This window comes from Protopterus annectens, chromosome 16.part0 (assembly GCF_019279795.1).
Source record: "Protopterus annectens isolate FY-2018-M chromosome 16.part0, PAN1.0, whole genome shotgun sequence".
Classification (NCBI taxonomy): Eukaryota; Metazoa; Chordata; order Ceratodontiformes; family Protopteridae; genus Protopterus; species Protopterus annectens.
Genome location: NC_056750.1, coordinates 52,732,578 through 52,755,768, shown reverse-complemented (window position 1 = coordinate 52,755,768; position 23,191 = coordinate 52,732,578). Strand labels below are relative to the sequence as shown.

The window sequence follows — 23,191 nt, the reverse complement described above, 5'->3', positions numbered from 1 at the left end:
TCTCTCTCAACTTTCTGATTTGATGGCCTGCATTTGCACTTGTTTCTGTCCTGTAACTCCTGGGCCCATCTCATTTGCTCACTCAAAAAAAAAAATTTATCTGCTTTTACTGTATTTGTGTTTCTTCCTACTTTAATTTGCTTTTGCGTCATCTTAAAAGTACTCAATTGTATTTATTACTGCTTGGTGTAACTCATTCTAAGCCTTTTAGTTTAAGCACTTGGGCTTCAGACCAGTTGTTTTACATTAAGAAGGTTTGTGGTCTGCACTGTGGTGGCAGAACAGGTAGCTTACATCCTTCTAAGTTGGGAACTGCTGATTGAGGGCTCAGTGTCTGTTATTCTAAAAGTGTATTAATTCTGGTTTAAGCACTTGGGCTTCAGGCCAGTTATTTTACATTAAGAGGGTTCGTGGTCTGCACTCTTGTGGGAAGAGAGGCTGGACTCTGCCCTTTTGAGCTGGGAATTTCTGGTTAAAGGCTTATAGTGCCTGCATATTTGAACTGCTTCTTACTGAAATTGGTACACCTTGTTTGCTGTAGCATAGATTAGATCCAGGCCTGCTGAATCTAGCTTTGTTTGTATAACTTGAGCACTAATCCAGGCATTCTTTAAAGTATTCAATTGTATTTATTACTGCTTGGTAATAACTTGATTAAAGTGTAGCTATCATTCTGAGTCTTTTGGATTAAGCACTTGGGCTTCAGACCAGTTGTTTTACATTAGAAAGGTTTGTGGCCTGCACTATGGTGGCAGGACAGGTAGCTTACATCCTTCTAAGTTGGGAACTGCTGATTGAGGGCTCAGTGTCTGTTATTCTAAAAGTGAATTAGTTCTGGTTTAAGCACTTGGGCTTCAGGCCAGTTATTTTACATTAAGAAGGTTCGTGGTCTGCACTCTTGTGGGAGGAGAGGCTGGACTCTGCCCTTCTGAGCTGGAAATTTCTGGTTAAAGGCTTATAGTGCCTGCATATTTGAACTGTTTCTTACTGAAATTGGTACACCTTGTTTACTGTAGCATAGACTAGATCCAGGTCTGCTGAATCTAGCTTTGTTTGTATGCTTGTTGTTTGTTTGCTTGTTATTTCCCTGAAACGCTAATTCCACCTAAAACGCGGATTTTCAGTGCTTCTGTGGATCCCTAGTGATATCTGTATTGCTTACTGTACTTATTTCCTTGTTTCACTTGAAAGAAAGTTACTGTTTGTCATTTTTGCATTTAAGTTACCTGTAACACATTGCATTTAAGTTACCTGGCACTTGCTCACTAAAGCAATTATATAAGTCAGCACTAAAAAATTAAAAGCACTACACCCTCACAAACTCCCCTTGAGTACCTTATTCCCCATTGGCCCTTTTTTCCAATTATAAAGGAATTCCCAATACTATTCTAGCATGTCCAAAGGTCAGTTGTCAATCTCCTCCGGTCCAGCTGGTGAATCTGGGAATCTTGAGGCAATGTTACAACTGCCTCATGTACACAGACAAGCCTCTCCTCCTCCCAACAAATTCCAACACATGTGAGAGATGCAACCATATAGCCAAACTGGAGGCTAAGCTCTCTCAACTCAGTACTGGTGTAACCAGTCAGGAAGAGAAGGAAACCACACTCACTACAATTCCAGTCTCACATAGACCTACCACGACATCAAACCAAACACATAAACACACAAAAACATACTCGGAAGCTCTAAATAAAAATCTGCCTAAGCAGCAGAGACCTCCAAAGCAGGCACCTAAGCAACTGCTACCCCAAAACAAAACACGTGCAACACATAGCTCACAAAGCCAGTGTGCCGAACAGTCATAGCCCTTAAGGCTAAACAGCACACCTGATACACTTGTAATAGGTGACTCTATCGTCAGGCATACTGGCGTCCCGCTCACCAGGCTAAACAAGGAGAAGGTCACGGTGAGCTGCCTGTCGGGCGCTAGTATCCGCCACATAACACAAGCACTCAGGTCACTCCAAGACAAGTACAAATATGACTCAGTCATTGTCCATGCTGATGTGAATGACCTGAGACGTACCTCCCTGGACTACATGAAAAGAGACATAGAGGAGCTCTCTGAGCATGTAGCCCAGGCCGGTATGACCCTGACCTTGAGTAGCATCTTACCCTCACCAAGAATGATGCCACAATATGAAGACAAGATGATCAATTTCAACAATTGGCTTAAGTATTGGTGTCATTCAAAGGGGATCCAATGCCTGTCAGCCTGGGATGACATGCTCGACAAGCCACGATGCTTCGCTAGGGGCGGCTTGCACCTGTCACCCCTGGGCTTTGGATATTGGCAAAGGCTCTTGATACCCCCATAGTGCCTTTTTTAGGCAAGACTCAAAAGACAAACCCACCTCCATAGGTATCACAAGGGATAAGAAACTAAGAGTAATGCTACTCAACGCCAGAAGTCTAAACCTCAAGATGCATGCACTCAAAACTCTCCTTAGCATGGAGAACATCGATATCTGTGCAGTAACAGAAACCTGGTTCAAGGCTCCCGAGAGCACCCCAGCACTACCAGGTTATACCTCATACCATGCTTTTCGGCCCCAAAACTTGGACCAAACCACAAAAGGAGGGGGAGCATCAATATTCGTCAAGGATACCCACACCTCCAGATTGGTGGCACAGCACGAAGCATCAGAGACTATCCATGTGCAACTAACAGTGGATAAAACTGCCTTCCAGTTTATAGCCTGCTACAGACCACCCTCCCAAACCCAGGAACCCCACTCGGCCTACTTGAAAACACTGGAAAATATGGAGGTCTCTCCAAACACCATTATATTGGGCAACTTCAACTACCCAAACATAGACTGGGAGCATTACTCTAGCTCCAACACCCTAGCCCAAAGGTTCCTAGAATTTATAAACTCAAATGCTATGGAACAACTTGTTACCACTCCCACAAGAAGGGAAAACATACTAGACCTGATCATCACCAACATGGGGACTTTATGCTCCAGACCAGAAGTGTATCCCTCACTGGTAAGATCAGACCATAAACTAATCTCACTGGATATTCACATCCCGACCCCACTGCTTGCCCAGAGAACCACAGTGAAAAACTTGTCTAAAGCAAATTTCACACTCCTCAAAACTGAGGTGGAATCCTTCAAAGCCCCCGGGCCTGTGGAAAATAAGGCCCAGACCGCAGAATCCTTTATAAACGCATTCTATGAACACCTTCAGGAATGCGTGGATCATGCAATCCCAAATAAAACCAAGACCCAATCCTCCAAAGGCAGACGTCCTGTCTGGTGGACCCCAGCCATAAACAAACTATACAATAGAAGGAGGAAGCTACTAAATGATAGAGCAAAATCCCAAAAAGGGAAGGAATCTCTGATCAGTATTAGCAAAAAACTACTGGCACTCATAAAATTGTCTAAGGCCAGCTTCGAGAGAAAAATTGCACAGGACACTAAGGATAATCACAAGGCTTTCTTTAGTTATGTTAGGAACCTGGGTGGGAATTCCCAGATATGCTCAGAATTAGTCCAAAATGACAAAAAATACACTGAACCCACAGACATTGCCAACATCCTAGCTGACAGGTTCAGCGCAAACCCCCCCCCCACTCCCCACCAAAAGGTAAGAGCCGCCTTCTCCAAAGCAAAAAACACAGCATCAATGGGACCAGATGGTGTCCCGGGCTGCATCCTACATGAACTCCAAGAAGAGCTAAACCCAAACATAAAACTACTGTTCAATATCAGCCTTACTACAGAATATGTACCCAAAGAGTGACGTACAGCAACAGTGGTCCCTCTCCACAAAGGTGGTGCCTCAACGGATCCTGGAAACTATCGCCCCATAAGCCTGACTAGCTTGGTCTGCAAAGCTATGGAAAGGATCATCATGGACCTCATAAATAAAGATATTGGGGACCTACAGACACTGGATCCTACCCAGTTTGGCTTTGTTAAGGGCAGATCCTGCCTCTTAAACCTGGTCAATTTCTTTGAAACAGTCACCAAGGCCATTGACGAGGGGAAGGTGGTCCACACAGCCTACCTGGACCTCACAAAAGCCTTTGATATAATACCCCACTCAGGCATTATAGATAAGCTCACCAGCTTAAATATAAACCCCTATGTCACTAGATGGGTTGCAAACTGGCTCAAGGACAGAACCCACATGGTTAGAATTGCTGGAGCCATGTCAGACTCCAAACCAGTTACAAGTAGCATCCCACAAGGCTCAGTCCTGGGACCTCTCTTGTTTGGTATATATTTCTCGGAGGTACAGGCCAACACGGAAGGACTGTGGCTGACCAGGTTCGCAGATGACTGCAAACTGGGCACCATAATCGACTCTCCAGCCGACACAAGCATCCTCCAAAAAGGCCTCATAAAAACAGACAACTGGTGCCAGAGCCATGGACTCAAGCTAAACGCCAAAAAGTGTATAGTCATCCCCTTTGCCAAAAACAAAGTGCCCACAAATTACCACATAGGTGGTAATCCATTAAGTACAGAAGAAGTAATTAGGGACCTGGGGACCCAAGTTGATAGCAATCTCTCATTTGACAACCACGTGGCCAAAGTGGTTAGAAAAACATTTTATATAGCCCACCTAATCATGAAGGGATTCACATCTAGATCAGGGGAGGTCATCGTGCCTCTTTACTCATCCCTCATCAGGCCCATAATTGAGTACAATTCCCCTTTTGGGATGAACCTTACTAGACAACTGCAGCAACTGGAAAGACCCCAAAAGTACTTCACCAAGAGGATCAAAGGGCTCAAACAGATGCCATATGCTGCCCGGTTAAAGGAACTCCAGCTCTACTCAGTGGCATACCGCCTGCTCAGAGGTGATCTGTGCCTGACGTATAAAGCCATGTCCAACCCGGAATTAATGGACATGCTGCACCTCAGAAAATCCAAATCCCATCGAGCTACGCGCTCGAGAGACTTGAACCTCAGCACTGAAATAAATAGGACATGCTGGAGGGACAGATTCGTAACCCAGAGGCTCCCTTCACTCTGGAATAAAATCCCAGTCCAGGTTAGGCAGAGTCCCTCATTGACTCTCTTCAAGAGGAATCTTGATGAGTGGATGGGAGATCATAGGTTTACCCTGGATATCACTTCTGTGTCACTGTTAGACAGAGGCACATTATACTAACCTCGAAAAAGGGCATAGTAAAATTAATTTAAAATGGGTGGCGAAAGCCAAACACACTCTGGCTAGGCCTATAAATGCCGTAGGGCAGATAGCCTAGTATGAACCTATGAACCTATGAAATGGTCTGTAAATGAGATGCAAGAGGAACATGACAGAGTCTGTAATGTGTCTTATACTTCAGCACTTATAAAAGGTAGACAAGCTATTACATTGTGAAGAATGTCAGTACTAAATCACATAGTATCCTGATGAGGAACAACAGAAATAGCTAGTCTTGATGTCTGAAGCAAATTAGGAGTTATATGCAGCATGAATACCAAAAATACTTTCCCATGAAATTAGGCCACTGGCTTAGTGGGACTAAGCAAATAAGGTGTAAATGAATAAAATACTTAAAGCTGGTGTTAACATGAAGAATTGGGAAAGGACACAGCACTGTTATTTCAATATATTGATAATAGATTAGGTTTAACATTTTCAGGAGAAAACAGCTTTGTGCTCATTTTTTAAAATAATCATCATACCATTCAGTGGCTGTTGATAGTGGACACATCTGCTAAAATGCAGACTGACATTCTGAATGTTTAACATCAAGCATGAAGAGTTTATTGTTGCAATTTCTCAATCACAGCTAGATGATTTATACCTTATCAAATAATTTTCCTTATGGGAAATAATTACTGGTGATCTTTGTATTACAGTGCAGGAAGTGAGTCACTGTTTTTAGACATTTCTCTTTTCTTCAGTTTTCTCTGAGCAGACAGTTTGTATATATAAGTAAAGGGGAGTATGGGGTCTGTCCCCCACATGGGTGCTGCATTGGAGCTTGCTGTTGCTATATGTAAGTAAAGGTGAGGTTGGGGGTCTATCCCCCACATGGGTGCTACACTGGAGCTTGCTGTTGGTATATATAAGTAAAGGGGAGTGTGGGGTCTGTCCCCCACATGGGTGCTGCATTGGAGCTTGCTATTGGTATATATAAGTAAAGGTGAGTGTGGGGTCTATCTCCCACATGGTACCACATTGGAGCTTGTTGTTGGTATATATAAGTAAAGGTGAATGTGGGGTCTGTCCCCCACATGGCTGCTGCATTGGAGCTTGCTGTTGGTATATATAAGTAAAGGTGAGTGGGGGGTCTAAACCCCACATAGGTGCTGCACTGGAGCTTGCTGTTGGTATATATAAGTAAAGGTGAGTGGGGGTCTGCCCACCACATGGGTGCTGCATTGGTGCTTGCTGTTGGTATATATAAGTAAAGGTGAGTGGGGGGACTGTCGCTCACATGGGTGCTGCATTGGAGCTTGCTGTTGGTATATATAAGTAAAGGTGAATGTGGGAGTCTGTCGCTCACATGGGTGCTGCATTGGAGCTTGCTGTTGGTATATATAAGTATAGGTGAGTGTGGGGTCTGTCCCTCACATGGGTGCTGTGCTGGAGCTTGCTGTTGGTATATATAAGTAAAGGTGAGTGTGGGGGTCTGTCCCCACATGAGTGCTACATTGGAGCTTGCTGTTGGTATATATAAGTAAAGGTGGGTGTGGGGTCTGTCGCCCACATGGGTGCTGTATTGGAGCTTGCTGTTGGTATATTTAAGTATATGTGAGTGTGGGGTCTGTCTCCCACATAGGTGCTGCACTGGGGCTTGCTGTTGGTATGTATAAGTAAAGGTGAGTCGGGGGTCTGTCCCCCACATGGGTACTGCTCTGAACCTTGCTGTTGGAATATATAAGTAAAGGTGAGTGTGGGGTCTGTCCCCCACATGGGTGCTGTGTTGGAGCTTGCTGTTGGTATATATAAGTAAAGGTGAGTGTGGGGTCTGTCCCCCACATGAGTGCTGCATTGGAGCTTGCTGTTGGTATATACAAGTAAAGGTGAGTGTGGGGTCTGTCCCCCACATGGGTGCTGCACTGGAGCCTGCTGTTGGTATATTTAAGTAAAGGTGCATGAGGGGTCAGTCCCCTGCATGGGTGCTGCACTGGTGCTTGCTGTTGGTATATATAAGTAAAGGTGAGTGTGGGGGCTGTCCCCACATGGGTGCTGCACCGGAGCTTGCTGTTGGTATATATAAGTAAAGGTGAGTGTGGGGTCTGTCCCCCACATGGGTGCTGCACTGGGTCTTGCTGTTGGTATATATAAGTAAAGGTTAGTGTGGGGTCTATCCCCCACATGGGTACTGCATTGGAGCTTGTTGTTGGTATGTATAATTAAAGGTGAGTGTGGGGTCTGTCCCCCACATGGGTGCTGCATTGGAGCTTGCTGTTGGTATATATATGTATATATATATATATATATATATATATATATATATATATATATATATATATATATATATATATATAAGTAAAGGTGATTATGGGGTCTGAACCACATATGGGTTCTGCATTGGAGCTTGCTTTTGGTATATATAAGTAAAGGTGAGTATGGGGTCTGTCCCCCACATGGGTGCTGCATTGGGGCTTGCTTTTGGTATATATAAGTAAAGGTGAGTATGGGGTCTGTCCCCACATGGGTGCTGCATTGGAGCTTGCTGTTGGTATATATAAGTAAAGATGAGTGTGGGGTCTGTCCCCCACATGTGTCCTGCATTGGAGCTTGCTGTTGGTATGTATAAGTAAAGGTGAGTGTGGGTCTGAACCCCACATGGGTGCTGCACTGGAGCTTTCTGTTGGTGTATATAAGTAAAGATGAGTGTGGGGTCTGTCCCCCACATGGGTTCTGCAAGCTCCTTGGCAAGTTAGATTTTCTTATCTGGTTGGAGCAGTGAGTAATTTTATTCATTCAATCAAGTTTTCAGCCTGTTGCTACATGAACATATATTGACGTGAACAGCTGACTAAAACTCTTTACTAATACATTAAAGTTATAGCACAATTTAATTTTTTTTGAGAAATGTAAGCTTTTTTCCATTTTACTTTATTGCAGACAGACCTGTTGCACCGACTATCTCTGTTGATCCTCGCCATGATGTGTACGGAAGAAACGAACGAGTCACATTACGGTGCTACACATCATACCGTTATGAAGATAAGAAGTATTCATTCTACAAAGGACAGTCTGAAATACAAGGAAAACAACCATCACAGTCCCTTGAAACTGTTGTTAGTGGTATCAGTACATACAGTAATTCTGTATCATATACCTGCACCGTGTGGCAATGGGTATCAAAACGAGAAATCGAGTCTCTGCTGAGTGAAGCTCTTTCATTAACAATAGTTGGTAAGTAAACATTTTATGGGGTGTATAAAAATTACTTTTCTGCTTTATATTTAGAATTGGATATACATATATATGTATATATAGAGAGACAGAAAGAGAGAGAGGGAGGTGTGTGTGTGTGTTTGTGTGTGTGTGTGTGTGTGTGTGTGTGTGTGTGTGTGTGTGTGTCTGTGTGTGAATATTTGCAGTTACAGTTCATTTTATTTAAAGCTCATTTCATGAAAAAAGAAAAAGCAGTAGTTGTTTAATCTAAAACTCATTTTATGTAAACCACAGATGACAGAATCACATTGGATTAAAAATTATGCTAGTTTATAGAAAATTATTTTTGATTTGGTTTTGCGGTGATAGGAATTATAATGCAAATTATTCTTAAACAAGCAATAATGGAAAAGAGGGTATGTGTTACTGTTAAGCAACCCATGCTCAGGGGTATTCTGTGGTCCACTGCTTCAGGTGGGGGGCATCTACACTCCTAGAAGGGCATTATTTATAGAGTAACAGACACCATGAAGGGCATTATCTCACTTAAAGAATGGACTATCTGTTAAATTGTTTTCTATTTCTTAATTAACATATATTTTTTATTAATATTTTTGATGTAAAATAGTTCCACCACCTAATAGTTGAAATTTAGAAATAGTATATATAAATGTTTTTGGAGGAAGCATTTTACCTACAAACTATACGTTTGGTAATTACTTAATGTCTAACACACACTCTCTCTCACAGACACACTCGAAGATTTAGAAGCAGTTTAGCTTTAAAAAGGCATCATTAAACTCAATAACATCAAGCAGTAAAAGTTTCTTACCTCCATACCTCTAAACTGTCCAAATTTTCAGAGACTGTCTAGATGTTTACCTAATTTTTATTTTGGGTCTGTTCCTCATAAAATTTATGGTTTTCTGGCAAATCATTGGGGGTTGAAGTCCGTAAATGACATACATTTGACTCTCAGACTTTATTTCCTTCAGAAAATATATTATGAAATAAATTCTCTTATCCTAACACTTTTCTCAGTTTATGAGTAATATTTGAAACTGTCCCTATTTTAGACCCTCACGCTCATTATTTTAGGCTTTATTTATTTATTGAAATTTGATTACTGGGAAACACCGATTTGGTAAAAGCCCATTTTCAGTGGAGGCCCAGGGGGAAAACTTTGAAATTAATGCAAAACATGTTAAGAAAATTACACAAACTTCAAAAATAAAACAAAAACATCTACAGTTAAAATAATTATAACAAATTAGAGATAATATTAAAACATTGGTAAAGAATCAATACAAGGTATATGACAATCATTTATTATTTAGAGAAATTTTAGAGTTTGTGGAGAAATTAAAGGTACGTTAGTCTAATACAAACAGGAATTTAAATATGAAGTGAGGTAAACAGGCTAATGGTATATTTAGAGAGAAAGTCAGGGAACAGAAATAGATAGGAAGTACGTGAAGAAGGGAAAGTAAGGAGGTATAAGGAATGAAAAGGTACTTGTTCACATTTAGGGGTATAGGTTATCCTGGTTTTGAGCAAGAACAGAGCCAGGGTATGGAACTGTTGGATACAGGTAAGGAGTTCCAGGCCTTAGCAACCTTGTACGAGTGCAGACAATGCCCAACAGACTTTCTAGGTCTGTAGGCAGACAGGAGTTTTTGGTCACTGGATTGCAGTGACCGACTGGGAGCATAGCTGCATAGAATTTTATTTAGCGCAGAACGGGCAGATGGATGCCGGATAATTTTATATGTGGTAAGAAGCTGTGTATATCTTAGCTGATGTGACAGTTCTAACCAATTTAGGCTTTTCAGTGCTATACAGTGGTAGGTTCTGAAAGGGCTATGTGCTGCAAATTTAGTAACTTTGTTACAGCATTGTTCATGTTTAAAACGAAGCCTGGAGGTTAGTAAGGATGGGAGTGCTGTAAAGAAGTGTAGGGAGGAGCTAAGTAGTGGCAAGTGTAGTTTTAGTTGTGTCGGTGAGAAAATATTTGGCTTTGTAAACCATCCCTAGTTTTTGATGATTTTTTCTTATGCAATTTTGCATATGCAGATCAAATGTTAGATTATCATCCACTATCACCCCTAATAGTTTGCTATGAGAAGTGAATTCAATAGTTGTATTATCAAGAAACACAGCTTTAAATTCTGTTTTTTTAAGCTTGTTGAAGAGTAGTATTATATAGGATGTGGGCACGGGTTTGAAGGTGAAAGTAGATGTGGTACTATGTGGCTGTTGTGCAGGAAATGGATTAGATTCTGACTGACCCTTAGTTAGAGATGCTATACTCTCTATAAAATAAGAGTTGAACTGCATTGCATTTTCAAGTGGTTATCTGGACAGTGGTTTGGGTTGAATTTTTGGCTAGGATGTAACTTCTTTAATAGGTGTCCAAATTTTTTTAGGGTTCTATTTAGTGTTATTCTAAAATTTATTATAGTATATTTTTTGTCTTCATTTATTTGCTTTTTAGTTTGATTGCGAAGCATTCTGTGGTTTTTAAGATAGTGAGGTGTTTTATATATAAGGGGAAATGTGGTAGGTATTGGGAAATATTAAAGCAATACTACCACTTTTCCTCATTATATAGTCATTGCAGGTGATATTATAGCCAGGAGGTATAACTTCAGAGTCGTTTATACGGGTTTAAACCAAGTTTCAGTTACAGTGAGAGCATCAGGCTTATCTTGGGTAATCCAGGCATGTAGTTCAGCAGTTTTATTTCTTATGCTTCTAACATTTATTGTAGCAAAAATAAGGTAACCGGAGTTGGAGATTGGTTGTTGTTTGGTTACAGAAGTGTGTGGGAGAGAATTATCTTTGTGTTCATTGTGATAGGTGGGGTCAGGATTAGGGTGTACATCTCCTCCTGGAAGGATTTTAATATATTGGGACATATGCATACTTATTTATTGGAGAGGATTCTTGCACTTCATTTTGTTTTCTGGTTTGAGTAGAAATGCAATTAATCAGCCTATATTTGGAATAAAGGTGAGGGGTAGTATTAAGTAGGTTTGTTACAATGTGTGGCAAGTGTAAAGAGGAAGTATGGCTAGGTTGAAACACAGAAGGAGAGATGTTAAGAGATATTATTGTGTCATGATTAGATGAAAGATGGCACAGTCGGAGGCGAGTAAAGAAGAGGCTAAGATAGAGAGAATAATAATAAACTACAGGAATCTATATATTATAGAGCTAGTGGGGAAAGGGGAGAAGGAAGAAAGAAACAAAAACAAGGTCAGTAGGAGATTCAGTGTGATGGTCTCTGGCTCTGGAAGAGAGGTAGGTTGTCCTGGTATCCTCTCTGGAATGTAAGGAACAGAGGGGTATTAAAGGCTAGAGTATAAAGATGTAGTCAAAATAAGAAGAAATGAGGGGTTATTTGGAAAAGAAAAAGATACATTACAGAACAGAGAAGTACTATTAGGGAAGGTTGTGATTATAAATGGATATAGTGCAAAGCAGTGTGGGAGGAAGAAAGATAGCTGGGAATGGGGTTAAAAACTGAACATTGAATATACAAATATCTTCATCTACCTCTTAACTGCTACTGTCACTGCTCAATAGTTCCATCTCTCCTTCACACACATACTCACACACACTCACACACACACACACACACACACGCACACGCACACACACACACACACACACACACACACACACACACACACACACACACACACACACACACACACACACACACACACACACACACACACACACACACACACACACACACACACACACACACACACACACACACACACACACACACACACACACACACACACACACACACACACACACACACACACACACACACACACACACACACACACACACACACACACACACACACACACACACACACACACACACTCACTCACACTTTTTATTTTTTAAACATTCTCTATTTATTTTAATTTTAAGCTTGCTAAACAGCAAAAGCGCTGCTTAGGAAGTGTAAAAAAGGGTGATCATTAGTTTTCTTACAGTCTGAGGTTCACAGCACCTTAATATGTTGCTGTGACATGTCAGGCTCATTTTTCATTAGGCATTACCTGTACATTAACGCCCTGCTGAAGAGCGTTCAATCTCCAGTCGTGGTGCCAATGTAAGGATTGTCCATTCTCTAATCATTATCAGTCCCTTGCTAATACCCACTGTTTAGTTGTACCTCTATGTCTAGAAGTTTCTGTATTTGCACCAGCAGTGATTCAGTGTCTTGGTGGTATTCCGTTTTCTCCATAGTTGTGCAACTGCGAAGTTAGTACATTTAAGGTGGTGGGTTAGGGACATGAAGGGAAACTTGCCCGTGAGAGAAAAAGCTTTAGGAAATATATTTAGTCTTCTTCTTCTTCTTCTTCTTCTTCTTCTTCTTCTTCTTCTTCCTTCCTCCTCCTCCTCCCATTAGGGGTCACCACAGCAGATCATCTGTTTCCATTTCTTCCTGTCCTCTGCATCTTGTTCTGTCACACCAACCACCTGCATGTCCTCTGTCACCACATCCATAAACCTTATCTTAGGCCTTCCTCATTTCCTATTACCTGGCAGCTTCCTCCTTAGCATCCTTTTCCCAATATACTCTGCATCCCTCCTCAGCACATGTCCAAACCAACGTAATCTTGCCTCTCTGGCTTTGTCTCCAAACCTTCCAACCTGGGCTGACCCTCTAATATACTTATTCCTAATCCTGCCCATCCTCGTCACACCCAGTGCAAATCTTAACATCTTTAACTCTGCCACATCCAGCTCTAACTCCTGCCTTTTTATCAGTGCCACTGTCTCCAACCCATATAACATAGCTGGTCTCACTACCCTCTTGCAGACCTACCCTTTCACTCTTACTGGTACTCGTCTGTCACAAATCACTCCTGACACTCTTCTCCACCCACTCCATCCTGCCTGTACTCTCTTCTTCACCTCTCTTCCACACTCACCATTACTCTGAACCGTTAATCCCAAGTATTTAAACTCATTAATCTTTGCCACCTCTACTCACTGCATCCTCACCATTCCTCTAGCCTCCCTCTCTTTCACACACACATATTCTGTCTTAGTCCTGCTGACCTTCATTCCTCTCCTCTCTAGAGCATATCTCCACCTCTCCAGGGTCTTTGCAACCTGTTCCCTACTCTCACTACATATCACAATGTCATCTGCAAACATCATAGTCCACGGGGACTCCTGTGTGATCTCGTCTGTCAACCTGTCCATCACCACTGCAAATAAGAAAGGGCTCAGAGCTGATCCTTGATGTAATCCCACCTCCACCTTAAATGCATCTGTCACTCCCACTGCAGATCTCACCACTGTCACACTACCCTTGTACATATCCTGTACCACTCTTACATACTTCTCTGCCACTCCTGACTTCCTCAAACAATACCACAACTCCTCTCTAGACACCCTGTCATATGCTTTCTCTAAGTCAACAAAGACACAATGCAACTCCTTCTGACCTTCTCTGTACTTCTCCATCAACACTCTCAGAGCAAACATCACAGCTGTAGTGCTCTTTCCTGGCATGAAACCATACTGCTGATCACTAATCATCACCTCCCTTCTTAACCTAGCTTCCACTACTCTTTCCCATAATTTCATGCTGTGACTGATCAGTTTTATCCCTCTGTAGTTACTACAGCTCTGCACATCACCCTTATTCTTAAAAATCGGTACCAAAACACTTTTTCTCCACTCCTCAGGCATCCTCTCACTTTCCAAGATTTCATTAAACAATCTGGTTAAAAATTCCACTGCCATTTCTCCTAAACACCTCCATGCTTCCACAGGTATGTCATCTGGACCAACAGCCTTTCCATTCTTCATCATCTTCATAGCTATCCTTACTTCTGCCTTGCTAATCCGTTGCAATTCCTGATTCACTATCCCCACATCATCCAACCTTCTCTCTCTCTCATTCTCTTCATTCATCAGCCCCTCAAAGTACTCTTTCTATCTGTTCAACACACTCTCCTCACTTGTGAGTACATTTCCCTCATTATCCTTTATCACCCTTACCTGTTGCACATCTTTCCTAGCTCGGACCCTCTGTCTAGCCAATCAGTACAGATCCTTTTCTCCCTCCTTAGTGTCCAACCTTTCATACAACTCTCTCTATGCCTTATCCTTAGCCTTTGCCACCTCTCTCTTTGCCATGCACCTCATCTCCTTATACTCCTATCTACTTTCTTCATCTCTCTGACAATCCCACTTCTTCTTCGCCAACCTCATTCTCTGTATACTCTCCTGTACTTCCTCATTCCACCACCAGGTCTCCTTGTCCTCCTTCCTCTGTCCAGATGTAACACCAAGCACCTTTCTAGCAATCTCCCTTACTAGCTCTGCTGTAGTTACCCAGCTGTTCGGTAACAGTTCACTGCCACCCAGTGCCTGTCTTAACTCTTTCCTGAACTCCACTTCACAATCACCCTTTTTCAATTTCCACCATTTGATCCTTGGTGCTACCCTCACACTCCTTCTCCTCTTCTTGAACACCAACGTCATTCTACAGACTACCTTTCTATGCTGCCTAACTACACTTTCCCCCGTCACTACTTAACAGTCTCCAATTTCCTTCAAACTGGCCCTCCTGCATAGGATATAATCCACCTATGAGCATCTCCCTCCACTCTTGTATGTCTCCCTATGCTCCTCTCTCTTGTTAAAATATGTATTCACCACAGCCATGTCCATCCTTTTTGCAAAATCCACTACCATCTGACCTTCTGCATTCCTTTCCTTAACACCATACCTACCCATCACTTCCTCATCCCCTCTGTTCCCTTCACCAACATGCCCATTGAAATCTGCTCCTATCACCACTCTCACCCTTGGATCCAATCATCACCACTTCATCCAACTCACTCCAAAATTTTTCTTTCTCATTCATCGCACACCCAACTTGCGGAGCATGTGCACTAACAACATTCATCATTACACCACCAATTTCCAGCTGCATAAGCATCACTCTATCAGACACTCTTTTCACCTCCAAAACACTCTTGGTATACTGTTCCTTCAGGATAACCCCTATGCCATTTCTCCTACCATCCACACCATGATAGAACAATTGGAACCTATCTCCAGTGCACCTGGCCTTACTTCCCTTCCACCTGGTCTCTTGCACGCACAATATATCAACCTTCCTTCTGTCCATCATATCAGCCAACTCTCTCCCTATACCAGTCATGCTGCCAACATTCAAAGTTCCTACCCTTACTACCACGCTCCTAACCTTTCTCCTCTATTCCTACCTTTAGGCATGCCTTCCCCCTCTTCTTCTCCTTCTGTTTAGTGAGTGAGACATTTTCAGTGAAATCAGTTTCAGTGTTTTGTGGTGTATATCATAGGTTCATGGATAAGTACTAGGACAGCTGCCCTTCCAGGCCATTTTAAGCCAAGGTAAATTCCCTTTTTGTACTTGAATTAACCTGTGCCATTTGGTCAGAGACTGACCTTACCCATTCCATGGTTGATAATTATTATATTACTCCCAGTGACAATAACTGGGATCATACCATGGATAATTTGAGGAAAACCATGCATGGAATAAAGTATTTAGGAGCTGTCTCTGTCCATTAATAGTACAGGGAACAGTTCTGGGGTAAATTTTCTGGTTCCCATCCATAGATCCATGTTGCTGTTGTATATGGACAGAGAATCTGCTCCAGAGCATGGGTATCCTCTGCAAGCTATACCTGTCCCTTCAAACCATTCTGTTGATGTTGCAGAAAAGGTTTAGAACCCAAGTTAGAGAAACGTTTATGTCATTTGACTTACTGATTGCATTAAATCCATCAGTACTGAGTCAGAGGATGCCTTGTATGGCAGACACAGGTCACCTCTTAGCAGTGTGTAGGATACCGAGTATAAGGACAGGATGTGAGTTGCTCCATGTAGGATGTTGTTTCATCCTTGTATCTATTTAGTAAGGTGCATCTCTGTGGGTGATCTAGTTGTTGCAATCTTTGGACAGATACATACCAAAGGAGGCATTATATTTAATGACTAGCCTAATGAGGCCTGAGTAAAGGGGGACAATTGACATCCCTATTTCTAGACACAATCCCTTTGTTTATAAGCTCAGCAATATAGAAGGTCTTTCTTACAACAATGTACACACATTTGCCAAAGGTTATTTCATTGTACAAACACGTTCCCAAATACCAAACGGCTAGGTCAACTCCTTGAGGCATATTATGAAAGTGATAGTTCCCAGGGTAGATGACTTACTAAAGGATATAATAATGGATTTTTGGCATTTAGTTTTAGTCCATGCTTTTGGCATCAGTTATTTATTTGGGACAAATCTTCCTGCATTTCTAAGTCATTTGGGGATTCAACAACTGCTCCTATTTTGCATCATCATCATCATTATCAGCCCCCTTTTTCCCATTTTTCTACATGGGGTCGGGGTATCATCTTAACTGTCACCATCTGTCTCAATTCAGTGCTACACTCCTGCCTTCTTCAACACTCATGCCTGATTGTTACAGATCTTCTATTACACAATCCAGCCACCTCTTTGCTGGACGTCCTCGCTTCCTCTTACCTTCTTTCTGTCTGTCCCAAATCTTCCTCGCCAGATTGTCTTCTGCTTTTCTACACATGTGCCCAAATCACTGTAATTTGTCCTCTTTGATCTTTTCTGCAATTGGAGCTACTTTGGCTTCTACTCTTATGTCCTCATTTCTTCATCTGTCCCACAGTGTGCATCCTGTCACCATTCTCAGGCACTTCATTTCCATCACCTCTAGCTTCTTCAACTGTTCTTTCTTTACTGCCCAGGTTTCTGTACCATACAGTAGTACTGGTCACACCACTGTGTTGTACACCTTACTTTTCAGCTTCTTTGGCATTCTTCTGTCATAGATTACACCTGATACTCTATGCCAGTTGGCTGCAGCCCCTCTTGATTCTAGCTTTGACCTCTTCATTCAGACTACTCCTCTCCTCAACTATTCCTCCCAGATACTTGAAGCTGTTTACCTGTTCCACTATCTTCCCTTCTATCTCTATTCTCAGCTTCTTCTGATTTCCCCAATTTGCTGCCATTACCACTGTCTTATCTGTGCTTAGTTTCATCCCATGTGCCTTCAGTTTTGCATTCCATTCCCCTATCCTTTGCTGAAGTTCTAGCTCAGAGTGTGCCTGTACTGCCACATCATCTGCATACAGTAACTTTGTTGATCTGTCCCCTCTGACCTGTTTACTAATGTAGTCCATCACCAGCATGAACAGCAGTGGGCTTAGAGCTGAACCCTGATGTCCACCCACACCCACTGGGAACCCCTCTGTGAGGCGGAACACTGTTTGTACTTGAGTCATTGGGTCCTTGTACATAGCCTGCACTAATTCTACCAATGTTTCTGGGACTTCAAACCACTGCAGTACTGCCCAGATCAGCTGTCTTGGGACCTTGTCATATGCTTTATCCAAATCTAGGAATGCCCAGTTGGACTCTCTCCTCATCTCTAGCTTCCTCTCAAGTAGCTGTCTCAATGCAAACATCAGGTCATTTGTGCTGCATCCTGATCTGAATCCAAACTATTCATCTCCCATCTTACATTCTACTACTCTGCATATCTGTTTTATCAATCACCCTCTCCAGAACTTTCATGCAATGTGACAGGAGTTTGATGCCTCTGTACTGCCCACAGTTGTGGATGTCCCCTTTGTTCTTGTACACTGGCATGAGTACGCTTATTCTCCAGTCATATAGGATACGCCTTTCTCTCCACACTGCTATTAGTACCCTCAGGAGCCATTTCTCCCCTATCTCACCCAGCATCTTTATCATATCTGCTGTGACCTCATCTGAGCCTGCTGCTTTCCCTGACTTCATCTTCTTTAGAGCTGTTCTTACTTCTTCTAAGGTGGGATCCTCCTCTCCTCTCATCGTAGGCTGTTTCTGGGGCAGTACAGCTTCTGTAGTGTTTTCTTCATTCAGAAACTGCTGGAAATACTCCTTCCATCTGCCTTTGATGTCCTATGGACTGGTGAGCAGGTTGTTGATGGCATCCCTTATGAAGGGTGTCTGACTATCTTATTTATCTTTCTGTCTTTGCCTTGCAACCTGATATAGTTTCTTTGTGCCCCTTACTGAGTCACTTTCCAGAAGTTGGTACAGTGCCTCTGATGCCCTATTGTTTGCTATTGCAACTTCTTTCTTAGCTTCTTTGTTAGCCAACCAGTAGTCCTTCCTAGCCTGGTCAGTCTTTTCTGTCTCTCACTTCATCCTGCACTCCTTCTTTTTTTTGGTGACTTCCTGGACTTCTGCATTCCACCACCAGCTTTCCTTATGTACCTTATTTCCATACCTGGCTAGGGCACGTGTCTTTTCTGTTGTCCTAACACATGCTGTTTTTAGGCACTGCCATTCTTCTTCAACTCTACCTATTTCCTCCTCTTCTTGGGGTGCTAGAGCCCTGACTAATTCATTGAACTGTTGTACTTTTTCTCCAGTCAACTTCCAGGTCTTCAGCCCGATCTGAAATGGATACAATATTTTTTGTGGACAAATTTTCTTCTTTTTCTTCTATCCTAAAAAGAATTGTATTAAATATGTGGCCAATTATCACCAGTGATGATTTTTTGAAAAATATAATTCCCAATAATATCATTTTTTCTTATACCAGATGTAAAAATTTGAAAGAATTGGTTAGAAGTAAGGGCAAAAAAGAAAAAGAAAGAAATGCAGGTTCTTCTGCATGTAGAAAATGTAAGGTTTGTGATAGAATTATTAATCTAGATGGTCAAAAAATTAATGGGATTTTATATCAAGCACTAGATCACTTTGATTGTAATTCATCTGGGGTTGTATACATTATTGGATGTAGTTGTGAAGAGAAAAAATGGTACATAGGACAAACAAAACGCATGGTAAAACTAAGAATTGTGGAGCATTTAGGAGACATTAGAAATAGCAGACTGGACAGTCCTGTTGCTAGTCACTTTCATCAATTTCACAATGGGGAATGCACTGGTTTTGAATTTAGTGTTTTGGCAAAACCATTGGGACTAGGGGAAGCTAATAGGAATTTTCAGAGTAAATTATTAAGTATGGAATCTAAATTTATTATTAATTATAGAACCTTGTTTCCCAATGGAATGAATTTAGAGATATAATAACTATCATAAAATATTATAGAAATATTTTGCATTGTATTTAATACTTTCGTATTAATTAATTTTGTATTTATTAAAGTTTAGTTGAAAATGTATTATACATTACATCATTGATTAATTGTTTAATTAGTGTGAACAATTAGGGTGTGTATATATACTGGTTGAAGTAAAGTGATGTTATTCCATGTGAAGGTGAAGGCCGAGGTACCAGAATTCAGTAAAGAAAAGTTATATCCAGTTTGGCTGCTTCTATTTTTTGTGTTTTTTCTTGTTGGAGCTTCCATTTGGATCCCTAGGGGTCCAGAAGTGTGTTTTCTGTCTAACTACACTTTCCCCCGTCACCACTTTACAGTCTCCAATCTTCTTCAAACTTGCCCTCCCGCATAGGATATAATCCACCTGTGTGCATCTTCCTCCACTCTTGTATGTCACTCTATGCTCCTCTCTCTTTTTAAAATATGTATTCACCACAGCCATGTCCGTCCTTTTTGCAAAATCCACTACCATCTGACCTTCTACATTCCTTTCCTTAACACCATACCTACCAATCACTTCCTCATCCCCTCTGTTCCCTTCACCAACATGCCCATTGAAATCTGCTCCGATCACCACTCTCTCACCCTTGGATCCAATCATCACCACTCCAGCCAACTCACTCCAAAATTTTTCTTTCTCAATCATCGCACACCCAACTTGCGGAGCATGTGTACTAACAACATTCATCATTACACCATCAATTTCCAGCTGCATAAGCATTACTCTATCAGACACTCTTTTCATCTCGAAAACACTCTTGGTATACTGTTCCTTCAGGATAACCCCTATGCAATTTCTCCTACCATCCACACCATGATAGAACAATTGGAACCCATCTCCAGTACACCTGGCCTTACTTCTCTTCCACCTGGTCTCTTGCACACACAATATATCAACCTTCCTTCTGTCCAGCATATCAGACAACTCTCTCCCTATACCAGGCATGCTGCCAGCATTCAAAGTTCCTACCCTCACTACCACACTCCTAACCTTTCTCCTCTCTTCCTGCCTTTAGGCATGCCTTCCCCCTTTTCTTCTCCTTCTATTTATTGTGTGACATTTTCAATGAAATCAGTTTCAGTGTTTTGTGGTTTAGATGATAGGTTCATGGATAAGTACTAGGACAGCTGCCTTTAAGCCAATGCAAATTCCCTTTTTATGCTTGAATTAACCTGTGTCATTTGGTTAGAGACTGACCTTACCCATTCCATGGTTGATAATTATTATATTACTCCCAATGAGAATAACTGGGATCATACCATGGATAATTTGAGGAAAACCATGCATGGAATAAAGTATTTAGGAGCTGCCTCTGTCCATTAATAGTACAAGAGGTAGTTCTGGGGTAAATTTTCTGCTTCCCATCCATAGATCCATGTTGCTGTTGTATATGGGCAGAGAATCTGCTCCAAAGCAGTGGTATCCTCTGCAAGATAAACCTGCCCCTTCAAACCATTCTGTAAATGTTGCAGAAAAGGTTTGAATCCCAAGTTAGAGATTTTTTATGTCATTTGAATTTCTGATTGCATTAAATCCATCAGTACTGAGTCAGAGGATGTCTTGTATGCCAGACTCAGCTCACCTCTTAGCAGTGCGTATGATACCGAGTATAAGGACAGGATGTGAGTCGGTCCATGTAGAATGTTGTTTCACCCTTGTATCTATTTAGTAAGGTGCATCTCTGTGGGTGATCTAGTTGTTGCAATCTTTGGACAGATACATACCAAAGGAGGCATTATATTCAATGACTGGCCTAATGAGGCCTGATTAAAGGGGGACAATTGACATCCCTATTTCTAGACACAATCCCTTTGTTTATAAGCTCAGCAATATAGAAGGTCTTTCTTACAACAATGTACACACATTTGCCAAAGGTTATGTCATTGTACAAATATGTTCTCAAATACCAAAGACTGGGTCATCTCTTTGAAGCATATTATGAAAGTGATAGTTCCCAGGGTAGATGACTTACTAAAGGATACAATAATGCATTATTGGCATTTAGTTTTAGTCTGTGATTTTGGCATCAGTTATTTATTTGGGACAAATTTTCCTGCAGAATTTCTAAGTCATTTGGGGATTCAACAACTGCTCCTATTTTGTATCATCATCATCATCAGCCCCCTTTTTCCAATTTTTTTCTACATGGGGTTGGGGTATCATCTTAACTGTCGCCAACTCTCTTGATTCAGTGCCACTCTCCTGCCTTCTTCAACACTCATGCCTAACTGTCGCAGATCTTCTTTCACACAATCCATCCACCTCTTTGCTGGACGTCCTCGCTTCCTCTTACCTTCCTCCTGTCTGTCCCAAATCTCCCTCACCAGATTGTCTTCTGCTATTCTACACATGTGCCCAAATCACTGTAATTTGTCCTCTTTGATCTTTTCTGCAATTGGAGCTACTTGGCTTCTGCTCTTATGTCCTCATTTCTTCGTCTGTCCCACAGTGTGCATCCTGTCACCATTTTCAGGCACTTCTTTTCCATTACCTCTAGCTTCTTCAACTGTTCTTCCTTTACTGCCCAGGTTTCTGTATCATACAGTAGTACTGGTCACACCACTGTGTTGTACACCTTACTTTTCAGCTTCTTTGGCATTCTTCTGTCATAGATTACACCTGATACTCTATGCCAGTTGGCTGCAGCCCCTCTGATTCTAGCTTTGACCTCTTCATTCAGAATATGCCTCTCCTCAACTATTCCTCCCAGATACTTGAAGCTGTTTACCTGTTCCACTATCTTCCCTTCTATCTATATTCTCAGCTTCTTGTGATTTCCTCAATTTGCTGCCATTACCACAGTCTTATCTGTGCTTAGTTTCATCCCATGTGCCTTCAGTTTTGCATTCCATTCCCCTATCCTTTGCAGACGTTCTTGCTCAGAGTCTGCCTGTAATGCCACATCATCTGCATACAGCAACTTTGTTGATCTGTCCCCTCCAACCTGTTTGCTAATGTAGTCCATCACCAGCATGAACAGCAGTGGGCTCAGAGCTGAACCCTGATGTCCACCCACACCCACTGGGAACCCCTCTGTGAGGCGTAACACTGTTCATACTTGAGTCATTGGGTCCTTGTACATAGCCTGCACTAATTCTACCAATTTTTCTGGGACTTCAAACCACCGCAGTACTGCCCAGATCAGCTTTCTTGGGACCTTGTCATATGCTTTCTCCAAGTCTAGGAATGCCCAGTTGGACTCTCTCCTCATCTCTAGCTTCTTCTCAAGTAGCTGTCTCAATGCAAACATCAGGTCAGTTGTGCTGTGTCCTGATCTGAATCCAAACTGCTCATCTCCCATCTTACATTCTACTACTCTGCATATCTGTTTTATCAATCGCCCTCTCCAGAACTTTCATGCAATGTGATAAGAGTTTGATGCCTCTGTACTGCCCACAGTTGTGGATGTCCCCTTTGTTCTTGTATACTGGCATGAGTATGCTTATTCTCCAGTCATTTAGGATACATCTTTCTCTCCACACTGCTATTAGTACCCTCAGGAGCCATTTCTCCCCTATCTCACCCAGCATCTTTATCATAGCCGCTGTAACCTCATCTGAGCCTGCTGCTTTCCCTGACTTCATCTTCCTTAGTGCTGTTCTTACTTCTTCTAAGGAGGGATCCTCCTCTCCTCTCATTGTAGGCTGTGTATGGGATAGTACAG

At 41.9% G+C, this 23,191-nt stretch overlaps 1 protein-coding gene across 1 annotated transcript in view; it reads left to right on the top strand.

The window, feature by feature from the left end:
• The window catches only part of LOC122790508 (Fc receptor-like protein 5), a 519,064-nt gene that overhangs the window by 473,776 nt on the left and 22,097 nt on the right, over nucleotides 1-23,191 (top strand). The window contains exon 7 of the mRNA XM_044058058.1: nucleotides 8,062-8,355. Coding sequence (XP_043913993.1) covers nucleotides 8,062-8,355 — 294 coding nt within the window. The remainder of the gene's footprint in view (nucleotides 1-8,061; nucleotides 8,356-23,191) is intronic.